Source organism: Pezoporus occidentalis, unplaced genomic scaffold (genome assembly GCF_034315485.1).
Source record: "Pezoporus occidentalis ecotype Australia unplaced genomic scaffold, CSIRO_AGI_Poc_V1 ctg13, whole genome shotgun sequence".
Classification (NCBI taxonomy): Eukaryota; Metazoa; Chordata; class Aves; order Psittaciformes; family Psittacidae; genus Pezoporus; species Pezoporus occidentalis.
The window spans coordinates 8,951,254-8,965,375 of record NW_026913103.1 but is presented as its reverse complement, the minus strand read 5'-3'; the positions used below and the strand labels follow the sequence as shown (position 1 = coordinate 8,965,375).

The 14,122-nt window shown below is 37.7% G+C and overlaps 1 protein-coding gene and 1 long non-coding RNA gene across 4 annotated transcripts in view; one reads left to right on the top strand and one right to left on the bottom strand.

The window, feature by feature from the left end:
- LOC134158438 (uncharacterized) overlaps positions 1–14,122 on the bottom strand; it is a 411,508-nt gene that overhangs the window by 279,739 nt on the left and 117,647 nt on the right. The window lies entirely within an intron of this gene.
- The window catches only part of SNX14 (sorting nexin 14), a 54,895-nt gene that overhangs the window by 19,096 nt on the left and 21,677 nt on the right, over positions 1–14,122 (top strand). For 2 of the 3 annotated variants that reach the window (XM_062608345.1, XM_062608343.1), the window contains exons 8-17: positions 292–448; positions 650–725; positions 1,575–1,619; positions 1,714–1,794; positions 1,943–2,057; positions 4,010–4,165; positions 4,456–4,580; positions 5,204–5,262; positions 8,604–8,630; positions 13,487–13,619. In XM_062608345.1, coding sequence (XP_062464329.1) covers positions 292–448; positions 650–725; positions 1,575–1,619; positions 1,714–1,794; positions 1,943–2,057; positions 4,010–4,165; positions 4,456–4,580; positions 5,204–5,262; positions 8,604–8,630; positions 13,487–13,619 — 974 coding nt within the window. The remainder of the gene's footprint in view (positions 1–291; positions 449–649; positions 726–1,574; positions 1,620–1,713; positions 1,795–1,942; positions 2,058–4,009; positions 4,166–4,455; positions 4,581–5,203; positions 5,263–8,603; positions 8,631–13,486; positions 13,620–14,122) is intronic. The other variant, XM_062608344.1, reaches the window with a different exon arrangement.

Here is a 14,122-nt window from a genome sequence, read left to right as displayed (position 1 = left end):
GGCAGTTGTATATTTACTAGAAGTACTAACTTTTTACCTCAAATGAAAAGCAGTTGCCTCCTATTTCACAACAAGAAAAGGCTGAAACAACTCTAATTTTTTTGCCCAGGGAAGTTGTGAATGCTCTATCGCTGGCAGTGTTCAAGGCCAGGTTGGACGAAGCCTTAGGTGCCATGGTTTAGTGTGAGGTGTTCCTGCCCATGGCAGTGGGGTTGGAACTAGATGATCTTAAGGTCCTTTCCAACCCTAGCTATTCTATGATTCTATTCTAATGCTGGTTTTTACTTGCAGTAAAAAATGCAGAATTTCTGCAGCAGGCTGCTTTAGAAGAATATGGACCAGAACTCCATGTTGCTTTGCGAAGCCGAAGAGATGAACTTCACTACCTAAGAAAACTTACTGAACTTCTTTTTCCTTATATTTTGCCCCCAAAATCAACAGAATGCAGGTATGGAAGTTATTTAGTATTGTATTCTTTAAAGTGTATACATAATGCCATAGTTTTGGGGAGAGAAAGAATGAACTCCAAAGTCGTGCTCCTCATCCCTTGTTATCCGTTTGCTTCTAGGTTTTTTGATGGGTCTTAAAAGTAGCATGTTTTAAGGTATTGTTAAACCCTCATTATTTTATTTTTTTTTCCCCTTTTTAGATCCCTGGCTCTTCTGATAAGAGAGATTCTGCCTGGTTCTGTTTTCCTTCCTTCAATGGATTTCTTAGCTGATCCTGTAAGACTTTGGAGCATAGGAATAATTTAATATTACTGTTTTCCTACTGCATATGTTGTGGTAAAGCAAATGATGCACAATGACTTACTTGCTGTGCATTTTGACTGGGTAAAAGAAAAAATTCATGTGGTCAATGTTTTTGTTTGTTCATGACAGCTGGTTTCAGTGCTTAACTAACTAAACTGACTAAAATACAGTATTGGTATGGTATCTTAAGAATGTATGTTTAATGAAAGACTACAATTCCTGTAAGATGGGAGAATGCTGTACTAGTTTGAGCATTTTCAAATTGCTGTAGCTACATTTGAACAAAGGCCCAATTAGTTGAACTCTAGCTGTATGTATTTTTATACCAGTCTGAGTAAACCAGCCTTTTTTTCAGCTCTATTGAAATAATTTCTTTCATCCTTAGTTCTGCAAGTAAGAGGGCATTTATTTCTGAAGATGGAATGCTGCCATCTTTGATTTTATTTATGCATGTATTTTAATAGGCAAAATTGCAATACTTACAACAGTATCACTTAGCTGCAAGTAGAAGGTAGTGTAGCTGTGGAAGTATTAATAGTTCATTAGATCTGCGCTAACAGTAAAAATACTTCGTAAAGCTTTCCTCCACTGGGTAAAGAACACTTCTATGCAGGTCTCTTCAGAAATTCCCTGAGATGCAAATATTTGAAGAGACTGTTGAAGGTCAATTCTCAAAACATGTGTTCCCAGGCTTTGGGGTTTAAGTATTTATATACTCACAGGTTTGAACTTGGGCATAACATAGTGCAATGATTGTAATCTAATTTGTTGAGTTTAACATTGATTTTTTTTTTTTTTTTTTTTAATTGTGCTTTCCTGCAGGACACAGTCAACCATTTGCTGCTGATCTTCATTGATGATAGTCCAGTGAGTATGGAAAAAATTAAAGCGATAGTAATCTGTTCGTCCATTTAGGAAGCTTTCTTACCCAGTTGTCTTTTTGTCAATTTGTTGCCTGCAGCCTGAGAAAGCAACTGAACCCACTTCTTCATTGGTTCCGTTCCTTCAGAAATTTGCAGAGCCAAGAAATAAAAAACCATCTGTAAGCAAAGGCAACATTTATTTCCTTTCCTGTTTTGAATAAGTGTTTTACCTTACCTGCTGTTTTTGTTTTACCTTCAACTTTTTGTATTATTTATGTACTCACTGAAAGTTTGAAAAATGGCTGACTGCATTTTTAACCTACTAAGGTACTGAAACTGGAGCTAAAGGAGATCAGAGATCAACAAGACCTTTTATTCCGGTTTATGAACTTTCTGAAACAGGAAGGGGCAGTCCACGTGCTGCAGTTCTGCCTGACCGTAGGTAAGATTGCATATGTGTGCTGAGGTGTATTTGATGTTCTTTAAAAGATTTAAGAATTTGCAAGTTCAAGTGAATATTCAGTCTCAGAACTAAACAGCATTGTTAAGCAAGAGATTACTTTTCAGAACTTCTGCTCACTTACTTCACTATGCCCCGATCCTTGAATGCTAATCTTGACGTTAATGTTGGTGTGATGTGGTCTTAATTGTATTTGTGTTTATTGATTAGAAGTTGTATGTTTTAAAATAGAATGTGCTTAGAAGAAAAATGTTCTGGCCATTGAAACGAAGTGCAGTGGCCTTTTTTTAATACATGGTCACTGAAGTATTTCTAAAGTGCCTGTTTATCACTAAAAGTTTCTCATGTTCTTTTAGCTCTAAAATTCTGATTTCTGTAAATAACAGAAACATAATGGGAACACTGGAGGTCTTGAAACCTTCTATTCAGTGATCTATAGCTGGGTTACGAAGCATGCGTTTGGTTTTATCTTTACACACGTGTTGTTTGAAAAGCCACGTACTTTCCAATTATAAATTTTTCTGTGGAGTTTGTGTAAGTTAGAGTGATTAATTTCAAGTTTTTTTGGTCAACTAATAGTCAGTTACTGACTTAGCAAAATAATGTTATGTTTTGTTTTTAATAAACAAGTGTTTCCATGTTGCATGGGAAATAATGGGTGTGTCTTCATATTCCAAGCCCATACATGCAACAAGAAGATGTGAAGTTGCTAGACAGACTTTCTCATAAAATACTGCATAAATCACTAATGATTATATAAGAGAATTGTAAGTAATCTCTGTGTTCTGTGGTTCCTTATAGGCTCATAATCGTTCCAAACATGCTGGCTTTTTGTCAGAAAAACTCATTTCCTCAGTAAAAATCCAACAAAGCAGTTGGTTACCTGTCCGGTGCTGGTGGTACCTGCAGGGGGCTCTAAGCTGCCCTTTCTGCGGTTCTGTAGACCTGCTTCCTCTAGCAAGGAAGGTTGCTCAGACTGTGGCTATTGCCTACGATCAGTCTTTTTTTCTGGGCAAACCTCAGCATTTTCTTCCTTCTAAACCTTTCTTGCATTCTTACAGATGGTAAATCTGTGTGTTAGCCTATAAAACAAAGAATGAGATTTAGTTCTCTCAAGTTATGCTGACTCAAACTGTCTACTGTAGGTGGTTCTTGACTTGATAGAAATACTTTGGATAAGAAGCACTTTCCAAGGGAAAACAAACAACCAACAAAACAAACAAACCAACAAACAAAAACCACAAACCAAAAAAAGAAAAATATCCAGAAAGGTCTTGGTAGATTTTTTTTTTTCTGAAGAAATTTGGTTTTGTGTATTGAAAAATGAATTAAATGCTATCTTATTTTCCCTTCTTTCCAGACAGTAGTCATGCTGTTAGTGGGATGGGTCAATAAATCAAGTAGGATTACAAAGTAATTGCACTGAATAGAATATTTAGTTCTATATATGTTCAGATTTAATGTTCTTGAATAATATCTTTAATGGATTTGGTCTTAAAAATGAAATAGCAGAACGGGCATATGACTGATATAAAGGGTTATTGGGGCTCTGTGTGTGTTTCGTATGAACTGGAAATCGTGCTAAAAGAAAACTACAATTTGCAATTTGTCAATTTAGGAAGAAAGAAAAAAGTCATTCTTCCAGTTCATTCTTATGCCAGGAAAACTTCATGGATTTATCCTTACTGTGGTAAGGAATAATTAGTTTTAATTGCAATATATTTTTAGGAATAATTTTATGGACAAATCTGAATTATAGTTAATAAGAAGGCAGTTACCTTATTACATGGTACTGAGATGTCTTATGTGTCTATTAATTTTAAAGTTTAACAAATTTCTATTTGTAAAATAGTAATTGTTACAGGTTATAGGTTGTTTCAATATGCTGTTTGTTTGCCAAGTTGATATACAAATGCATTTTCTTTCCTTCTCAGAGGAGTTCAATGACCGAATTTTGCGACCAGAACTATCAGATACTGAAAAGATGTCTCTTCATGAGGAAGTCCAGAAAATATACAAAACTTACTGTTTGGATGAGAGCATTGACAAAATTAGATTTGACCCTTTTATTGTGGAAGAGATTCAAAGAAGTAAGTTTGAATTTGAAAGGAATAATTTACACTGAAATTTAAACAGCAAGCTGAACTAAGGTGAAGATTAATCCATCTAAATATGACCAATCTTTGCGTTTGATGTTGTTTTAAAAATTGTTGGCCACTTGTTATGTTGTGCTTAGTCCTTGTTTTGTCAGCTTATTTGTGTTTTGTCAGACTTATAGTAGCTTGCAAAGTACTTACAACTCAGACCAGATAAAAATCAAACTTCATCTGCCTATATATAGATATATTTATTTATATTTGTGATTTTTTTCCTTTTATAGTTGCTGAGGGCCCATATATGGATGTTGTGAAACTTCAGACTATGAGGTGTCTTTTTGAAGCTTATGAGCATGTGCTTTCTCTACTTGAGAATGTTTTCACTCCTATGTTCTGTCACAGTGATGAGGTAAGTGTGAAAGGTTTGAAGAGTAGTCTTAAAGTCATTCAAAGCAATTTACTCGGCATTTATAATTGTTCTGTGATTGAAAGTTAAAAGAATTCCCCACACTGATAGCTGCCTAAAGCCTTCTAATAGGAAACACTTGAAACACGAGGGGTGAGTCTGAATTTGTGTGTGTAAATCAGGTTCACTGTTAAACTTCTCACATTTATTTGAGCAGACTATATTGATGTGTCTTAGCAATAGGTACTTACTTGTCTGTCTTCTGCACAAAGTGTATTTCTGAAAATTGGTATTGATGGTAATTTGTCCCTTAATCGCTAAAATGCTTCAAATGCTTGATTTTTCTAATGAAGAGGAGACATGGATTTTGTTGCTTAACTTTAGTTTTGTTTCTGTTTTCATGTTAATTTTTTAATCCCAAGACTGTGTAAAGTAAAATAAATAGTCCTGGGGGCATGCATTGCAGATTTGGTGTGTCCTTTTTCAGATGAATATTCTAACTGCTAGATTATGATCAGCTGACCTTTTACTTCTGTTTTTGTTTCCTGAATTTTGCTATGTCATTGCATGCTAGCATTGCCTCAGTTAGTCTGGTGTTTTCTTTGACACCGTATTTGCTTTTGTAGTACTTCAGACATCTTTTAAGAGGAGCAGAGTCACCAACACGCAATTCCAAGTTCAACAGGTGGGTATGGTAGAATCTTTTAGTAGTTTTTTGTTTTTTAGTGAAAAGTATCAAAATACTAAACCATAGGAATTTTACTACTGCCTGATACCAATTTGACTAAATTTTCAGCTCTTACTTTTTAAGTGGACAAATTACACACTGAGGGAACAATCATTATTACACAAGGTGTCTCTTTGCTTTGAAGTGTTTTACATAAAATGTGATTAGGACCTCAACATTTGAAGAGGGGAGGGGAAAACAAATGTACATTGAGAATAAGATAACATGGAAATAAAGTGGTGATTTAATTGACTTTATATATGTATAATACCATTTTGTTGGTGCAGAGCTGGGCAATATTGGATTTTGGGTTTTACGGGGATACGTACAGTGTACCCTGCATCTAACCAACCTGGTCATGCAATGGGAATCTCCTTTTGTGACAAGGAGGATTGTCTGTCAAGTGTGTTTTCCATCCCACATCTTCACCCCTTCATTGCAGAAGTATAGTGTCAGAAGTTTTGTTTCTGGATTTGGGCTGTGTATTTATAGACCACTTTTCAGGTTCCTTGGGGCCTGTAGAGAAGAGAATCATCTCCTATGGTATGAATGGGTGATCTTCCACTGTGGGGTTGGGTTGAGTAAGCTTGAGGTCTCATAATTTCTTGTCTTTCCTCTTGTGCTGGATGGCTCAGTCAGACTAGCCCAACTGAGTTGCTCTTATGGCCTAGCCAAAAGAAGGAAAACTTCACTGAGAAAGTCTTTGATTTGGATACGCTTTTTTTCTTGATATCAAATAAGATCCACAGTACTTAGAAAATGCTGGTGTTTATCATCTTAGATGGCTCTTCTAGAGGAGTAAGAGCAATTTATTTAACTTTCTCTGCGTTCATTAGGGAGCAGCAACAGCAGCCCTCTTGACTTGCAGCCTCCTGTGAGGCGTATTACTGTGAGATCCCTTTCTCCCCTGCTAACATTCGTCAAAAACTACATGATCCTTCTCTTTAATATATCTCCATAGGTGATATCTACTATGTAGTATTTATAGGTTTTGTAGATCCAGGACTTGGGCCTTGGTCAGTTTGGTGCTGACAGCTTGTTTCTTAGCAAAGATTCGTAGAAGGCAGCTAGACCAAACTGCATTTTTTTCCCTCTGTGATAGTCCATTAGGAATGGTGACCTTAAAACACACTCCAGCTTCTGTTGAAGATGGCTACAGAGTTTCATCCAGACCTTTAAATCTGCCTTCTGGTACCTTTCCCCAAGCTATTCATGTCAAGGGTTGAAAGTATCCTGTCATACACTTCTTAAATCTTGTTAAAGTATGAAAAGGTTAAGGCCGCCTCCCTGGTGCTTTGCTTTCCAAACCAGAAAGAGTGAGATTATAGGCAGTCTCTACCTGGAGTTTTTGAAATACATCTCTGGCTACAAAATAAACAAATTTTGAAAATGTATCTGGTTTACATTTTAGAAAAATTTAAATACCCTGAGTATATATGCTGGCTTATGATATGAGATACTGTATGTTCCTGAAGTGATGCCTCAGTGATAATTTCCATGAAACAGACCTCCTGTCTGAGGTCATAGGCAAGTAGTTTGCCTGTTTGTCTGTTGCTTTGGTGTTTCCCTCAGCAGAATGTGGTACAGAGTCACTGCCAAGGGGGGGGGAGGGGGGCAGAATTAAAAAAAGAAATTGCTTACAGAATTATTCCAGATACTGTCCATATGCACATACCTCATCCTGCCTTCTCTTCCCTAGTCTAGCATTAGAAATTCTATTATATAGAAATTTTATGCAAAGAGTTTTATTTTCTGTATCTTTGATACTTTGGTAGAGTGTAACTGCTGGTTAAAAAGTCAGATCAAGTAGTAGGTATAAAATCCCAGTGGAATGTTTATGTGGGTAATCTGTTGAAAGATTTCACTTGCTGCAAGACAAGAAAATTACGGAGCAGTTACAAGCAGGAAGGTAGGGAAGAAGTGACTATCTCTGAGTAATTATTCATTTGCATCACTTTTAACTGTGCAAAATAATTGTAGCATTTTGTGTACAGATAGGATGAATAATGTGCTGTGAAAACTCCCAAAGGACATGAGAAGTCCCAAGTATTTCTGGAGTGTGAAGAAGCCACATTGAGGATATTCTGGGAACTTGATAGCTAGCTGTGGCTGTCAACAGTTTAACTCCATAACTGATATTTTCCACCTCATGTTTTATGTGTGTGGCCAATGAAAACTGATGTTTTAAGTTCCAATTCTGGTGAATTAATTTTTGGTGAATGGAAGAGAGGACAAAAATTCCCCCTCTCTCTCTTTTATTTATGTATTTATAATACATTACTGCATTACTTAAAGGTAATCTGTATTGGAAGTCTAACAAAACACAAAAGCCATTATATGACATCAACTCCCAGATTTTGGGATGACTATATCTGCCCTTTTTACTACACATCATGACCACATACAGAAATAGATGCATCCTCATTTGTCATCATTGGGATAGTAATAATATTCAAACAAGTAAAGGATGAAGTGCACAATGTAACTGATTGTCACTATCAGTTCCAACTTGGTAGGTTATGTTTCCAGCTTCACAGGTAACATGACTAAAGAGACTGTAAGATGCCTTAGAATTAGTTCCTCTTGTAAAACAAAATCTAAAATTTGAATATCTTAATCCCATATTGTTTTATCCCAAATTCAGTAGCTCCAGTCAATTAAAATCATGGGTGTGGTGACTGTGTTTATGGTTAATCCATTTAAAATCTTGGTTGGAATTACTCAGTTGATGGCTGAGACATTGGTTCTGTGTACCAGGTTATGTAGAATGTAAAAAAATACATGACAGTTCTTAAAAGCTGTGAAATAATAATGAGAAAGATAAGTGGTTTTTACTATATCTAATACAGCGGGTGCTGGTATTGCATAAAATAAGTCCCCAGCCTTTTCTTTGTGTTGGCCGAATGAACTAGATTCCTACATGACTCCTGAGCATAGTTTATAGGAAAAGCTGCCTGTTTGGTACTACAGGTGACTTTATCAATGAAAGCCATTCTCTAAAAAATCATAACCTCTTGTGCTGAATGTCAGTGAAGACCTGAACATGTCCAGTAATGGTGATTTTTGGATTCAAAGGCCATGATTGTGGTGAAATGTGCAGATACCGTTCACTTTGCGCTTTGTTAGGATTTAGGTCGAGCTCCTCATTGTACCATGTTTTTTACTAATCTGTGGTGATGGTTGAAGCCTATTCAGTTTTGTTTAGGATAGGTCTGTCAAATTCGATTTTTTTTTTTTTTTTTTTCTTTAACATTATTTTCTCCTGGGCTCTGAGGTAATTTATGTACCTGTTGTTGCAGAAGTAGCCTGAGTTTGGATGACTTCCGGTAAGTCAGTCTAACACTCAATAAATGTTGTGTGTTAGTTATGCTGCATCTATCATAACTGCATCACACAGCCTTTACAACAGTAATTACCTGTCCATTTTATTTGTAAAAACGCATCTGAATGTCTTCTCTGGACTAAACTGCATTTTTCTGCACAATAAGATTTACTCCCCATGTCCTCTTCACAAGTATTTAGAAATTGCTTGATTACTAATTTCACAAGTTTGCAATGTATTAATATTGTTTGCTGTTAACAATTTGTCTGTTGTTGTTAGCTTTGGAATGTATTTGCGTAACTTGAAGGTTTTTTTTTTATTTTCCCCAAGACTGTTAACCCCTCCAAAATTTCCTTTACACCATGTCGCGTTTCCAGATACTGTTTGATGTTTTATCCACTTAACTGCTTGTTGCACAGCTGTATCTAGGGTGTTCATTGCTTAATGTTGCGTGCAAATACAAACATGCTATGAGTATTTTCAAGCACTCAAAACCAGCGGTCCCCCAAAGTAGTTCTCTCTGCGGCTGTTCTTGCGACTGCTGCAAGTTTGATTTCAACTTACACTATTTTGTTCTAATACGTTCCGGGTAGTCTGTGATCACTCATCAATGTCTTAATAGCTGTTCAGTGGTTCGTTTTATCATTATTCATGCCTCTTTAAATACGTGCTGTCCAAACTCAGAAAACAATGTTTTCATTATGGGTTTTTCCTTAGAATTTATTAGAGCATCAGTATTATGTGTATTACTCATAGCATTCTTGAGTTTTGAGGGAAATTTATCAACTTAATTTTTCAGGTCAGTAATCAAGGTATAGAGACATTTTTTATCTTTTGTGTGCCAGCTCAGAGTATTGAGTTATAACTTGCTAGATTGTTGAGCAATAAGGAGTACTTGAGATAAAAGTGCAGTTCATTGATTTTTTAATTTATTTTATTTTTTTTTTAAGTGCAGTTCTCTGCACTCAGCATTTCTCCTAATTTGGTGTAGGAGTTTTAGCAAAACGAAAATAGCACTTCAGCTTCACAGGCGTGTAAATATCTAGCTTGTCTGATACATACAACTCATCTGGTAACTTTTTGACCCACAGAGGTGTTCACCACAGCATTCTTGAGCTGCATAGCCCTGGCTGATCACTTGCAAAGGACTGTTCAGTAAACTGAATGAGGCAGGAATACTGGAGGAAAATTATTTCGCAACCTTCCACAATTAAAGAATGCCACGGTAGACAGTGCACTAATGCATCTTTGGTCTGTAATTCCCAGCCATAGAGTGAACAACAACTGTACTTTCTTAATGACAAGTATGTGTGACTTCTGAAGTGTTTAAAATTAAAAAAACAAATATTCCAACCTCTTGTTACATCATTGATCAGGAATACTGTAGCCTGTAGACTATCCACTCAGGGCCCTGCCAAGAAAGCAGCTATAGAATTATGATCTAATAATGCTGTTACTTGGATCAGCACTAGAAGGAGTGTGATATGAGTTTTGTATATATCTTTGTTGCCAGTAGCAGTTGACAGGTCTTGGGAAAACTTGGTCTCTCTTCTTAACGGGCCACCTCCTCTCCCCTTTCTTCCCTCATGCCATGAACCTGACCATATCCTACCTCCCGTCTCTTCCCTTCTACCTAGCCTCAAGTTCTTTCTCCCATTTCTACTTAGCCAGTGAATGTATTACATTTTCATCTTGATACCTTTTTTTTTTTTGTATATATTTTTTTTCTTGTTCATCTTCGTAAAAATTTGGATCACCCTGTTATCTGTCTCTGTTAACATCCACAGATTTTTTTCATGCTTATGTAGTCTGGTTTGCTCTGCATACTTGCTTAAGGATTTTTGCCAAACCAGTCCTATTTTCTCTCCATATGTTGTCCAGCATGTGTCTTCTTACTCACCAGTGTTTGTTCTGAGTTTGTCTCTTTCTGTGAAGAGAATCCCATCCTTGTTTGTCACTTTATACCTGTTCCAGTTTAGTGATTGCTGTTTCATCAGGCATAATCTTTAGGCTCAGCACTGGGTCAAGAAAGGGTGGTTTCTAGCTCTTACATTGAGTCCTTGCCCAGTATGCTTCAGTACTGAAGTTACAGTCAGAGCTGTGTTCTGCCTTCAGCTGCAGCATGATCAGTTCAGTAAATAACTGATCTGAGCCTGGAGTACTCTTACCATGTCTTTGAGCTTGTGCTGATTAATGGTTTTGGTCAAAACCTTAAGAACTGTTTTGACCAAATTTTCACAGGAATTATGAAAACTTCTTCAAGAGTCAAGCCAGAAGTCTGAAGCATTAACCTACTTGAAAAGCTGTCTGGTTTTGTCTGAATAAGGTTTGTATTTTGCTAGCCCAGTGTTTAAGCTCTAGAAAAATATCCTTCAGAGACATCCTTGTCTCTAAACTTGGAGAGACATGAATCTGATGGATGGACCACCCGGTGGATGAAGAACTGGCTGGATGGCCGCACGCAAAGAGTTGTGATCAGTGGCTCAGTGTGCAACTGGAGACAGTTTAACAAGTCGTGTCCTTCAGGGGTCGGTGTTGGGACCGATCCTGTCCAGTATCTTTGTTGGCAACATGGGCAATGGGATTGTGTCGGCGGCAACACCAAGCTGTGTGGTTCGGTTGATATGCTGGAGGGAAGGAATGCCATCCAGAGGGACCTTGACATGGTTGTGAAGTGGGCCAGTGCAAACTTTATGAAGTTTCACCAAGCCAAGTGCGAGGTCCTACACCTGGGTCAGAGCAGTCCCAGGCACAGCTACAGGTTGGGTGGAGAAGAGATGCGGAGAAGGACTTGGGGGTGTTGGTTGATGAGAAACTTAACATGAGCCGGCTTCAGTGTGCGCTCGCAGCCCAGAAAGCCAACCGTATCGTGGGCCGCATCAAAAGGAGCGTGACCAGCATGTCGAAGGAGGTGATCCTGCCCCTCTAATCTGCTCTCGTGAGACCTCACCTGGAGTATTGTGTGCAGTTCTGATGTCCTCAACATAAAAAGGACATGGAACTGTTGGAACAAGTCCAGAGAAGGGCCACAAGGATGATCAGGTGACTGGAGCACCTCCCATATGAAGATAGGCTGAGCAAGTTGGGGCTGTTCATCCTGGAGAAGAGAAGGCTGCATGGAGACCTCATAGCAGCCTTCTAGTATCTGAAAGGGGGCCTATAAGGATGCCAGAGAGGAGTGCTTTGTCAGGGACTGTAGTGGTAGGACAAGGGGTAATGGGTTTAAATTTAAATGGGAAGATCAGGTTAGATATAAGAAAGTTCTTTCCTGTTAGGGTGATGAGGCTCTGGAACAGGTTGACCTAAGAGGTGGTAAATGCTCCATCCGTGGCAGTGTTCAAGGCCAGGCTGGACAGAGCTTTGGGCAACATGGTCTAGGGTGAGGCATCCCTGCCTATGGCAGTGGGGTTGGAGCTAGGTGGTCTTAAGATCATTTCCAAACCAAATCATTCTATGATTCTGTGAATATGCAGGCAGGTCCTCAGTATGGAAAAGTTCAGTGCACCACAGTAAAGTGTAGCAGTTGTTTAAAAATTGAGTAAAATTGTTCAAACATGGATTTAGACTACAAACAGCCAAGCAACCTTAGCTTTGCTTAGCGGAGATTAAGATAGCTGGTGCCTGTTTGCTTTGGATGGAGCTGATAATATAGGAGACAGGAAAAGCAAAAGATCTGGGAACTGTGGATTATTTACACAAGGTTAGTCATGTATACAGTCGGGGTAAAACTGTAAACAGGAAGATGGTTAGGAACATGAACATGCACATTTTGATTCAGCAGTTGATGTTGTCTGTATGGTCTTGTGAGCGATGAAGATGCTTTACCTGCTGGTCCTTGCTGTTCTATTGGTACTACTGTTCAGTTAGTAACTTTTTTTATTTTAACTGAAAAAGAAGCACTTAGGATATATATATATATATTTTTTTTTTTCTGCCAAAATACAAATTGTGCTTTCGGTCTCAGTAGTCTACAAAGTTGGGTCTTTGCTGCTGCATTTCACTGTGTTGATTTTTAACTCACCTATCAACTGTATTGAGACACCACATGTAACCTTAGACTGATCCCATATTCAGCAGAAACATTTTTCTTTCTAGAACTACTGGCATTTCTATGTAAGAAATAATCTACAGTGTCAGGTCTTGTGTAAGGACATAAGAATGCTGCAAAATCTGTTCTCTCAGTGCGGACTGCATTCCGCTCAATTATTTTTCTTTTTCCATACCTTGTTCTTTTTGGGTGCTTTGTCATAAGTGGCAAGACTTTAAAAGTCAGACTGGCTCTTCAAGCCAAGATTTTTCAGTTGCATCTGTTTTCTGTCATGCTCAGTCTTGCTCTTTGCACATTCCTTTTGTCTGTCCCTAATGTTTGAAAGTTGAGATCTGTCTTGAATGATACATGCTTGTAAAATTCTGTACAGAAAAAAAAAAAAAAAACAAAAGGCATCCGAGTACACCATTTACAGTACTTGGCAAGAGTAGATAAATATTTAAATATGAGTGCATGGAAAAGAACAGAACTGGTGACCTTCTTGGTGTGCATGCCTGTAGCAATACCATGGTTCCTGCTGTTAAAACAAGTAATTGTTTATTCTTGCCCTGTGTTACTAGGATGCTATTATAAGAGTGTTATGTTTGCTCATGGTTAAGCCTGTGGGAATCCCATATCTCTTAAAACTGTAATCAAGAAATCAATCAGAGAAAAATTTGTTATAAATTAATTTCAGTTTCAGTGGAATTGTAACTATATTGGCTCCTTGTTTATACAGTTGTTTCTTTATCTGTAAATGATGTGCAATGGCCTACTGAGTTGCTGTGTAATGATACACCTTGTGTAGTGAACTTTGGCTTCTGTAATCCTAGGACTACACAGAAGAGAGGAGAATCGTTTGGAATCAGCAAAATAGGCAACAAAATAAAAGGTGTATTCAAGAGTTCTGCTATGGAAGGAGCTATGTTGCCTAACTATAACTTAAATGAAGGAGAAGATGACTTTGTGAGTAAAAGTTTTACATTTGTCTTTAAGTCTCTGTTGTGTTTCTTTCCTTATTTGAAAATGCTAAGATTCTGCCTTTTCTGCTGTCTTACTTTGGCGCAGGGTTTCTATGTGCTGGCTTCTGATTAAGTTACCTTGTTTCCCCTGTATTTGTTCACAATCCAAGGTCACATCCCTGGTTACTGTGCCTTTGAGTTTATTCCTTTAGTAGAGAGAAGTACTAAAAGTAGAAGTGTCAGACATTTTTGTAAGCAATGAATTTTTCTCTAAAAACCTACCATGCCATTTGACAGTTCTAGATAGTAAGGTATTTTTAGGACTGTGTGCTCAGCTCTTCATCTGAAGCTTGCTATGAGACCTTTAAAACCATATTTGAAGTAGTGGAGAAATTGCTGTCAGGTTGGGTGGTGATGCAGCCAGGAGCCAAATAGTCCCATTTGTTTCAGGTGTCTCCCTTAACTAATGGTTTTCTTTCATGCTAAACAGCAATTAATAGAGCCAAT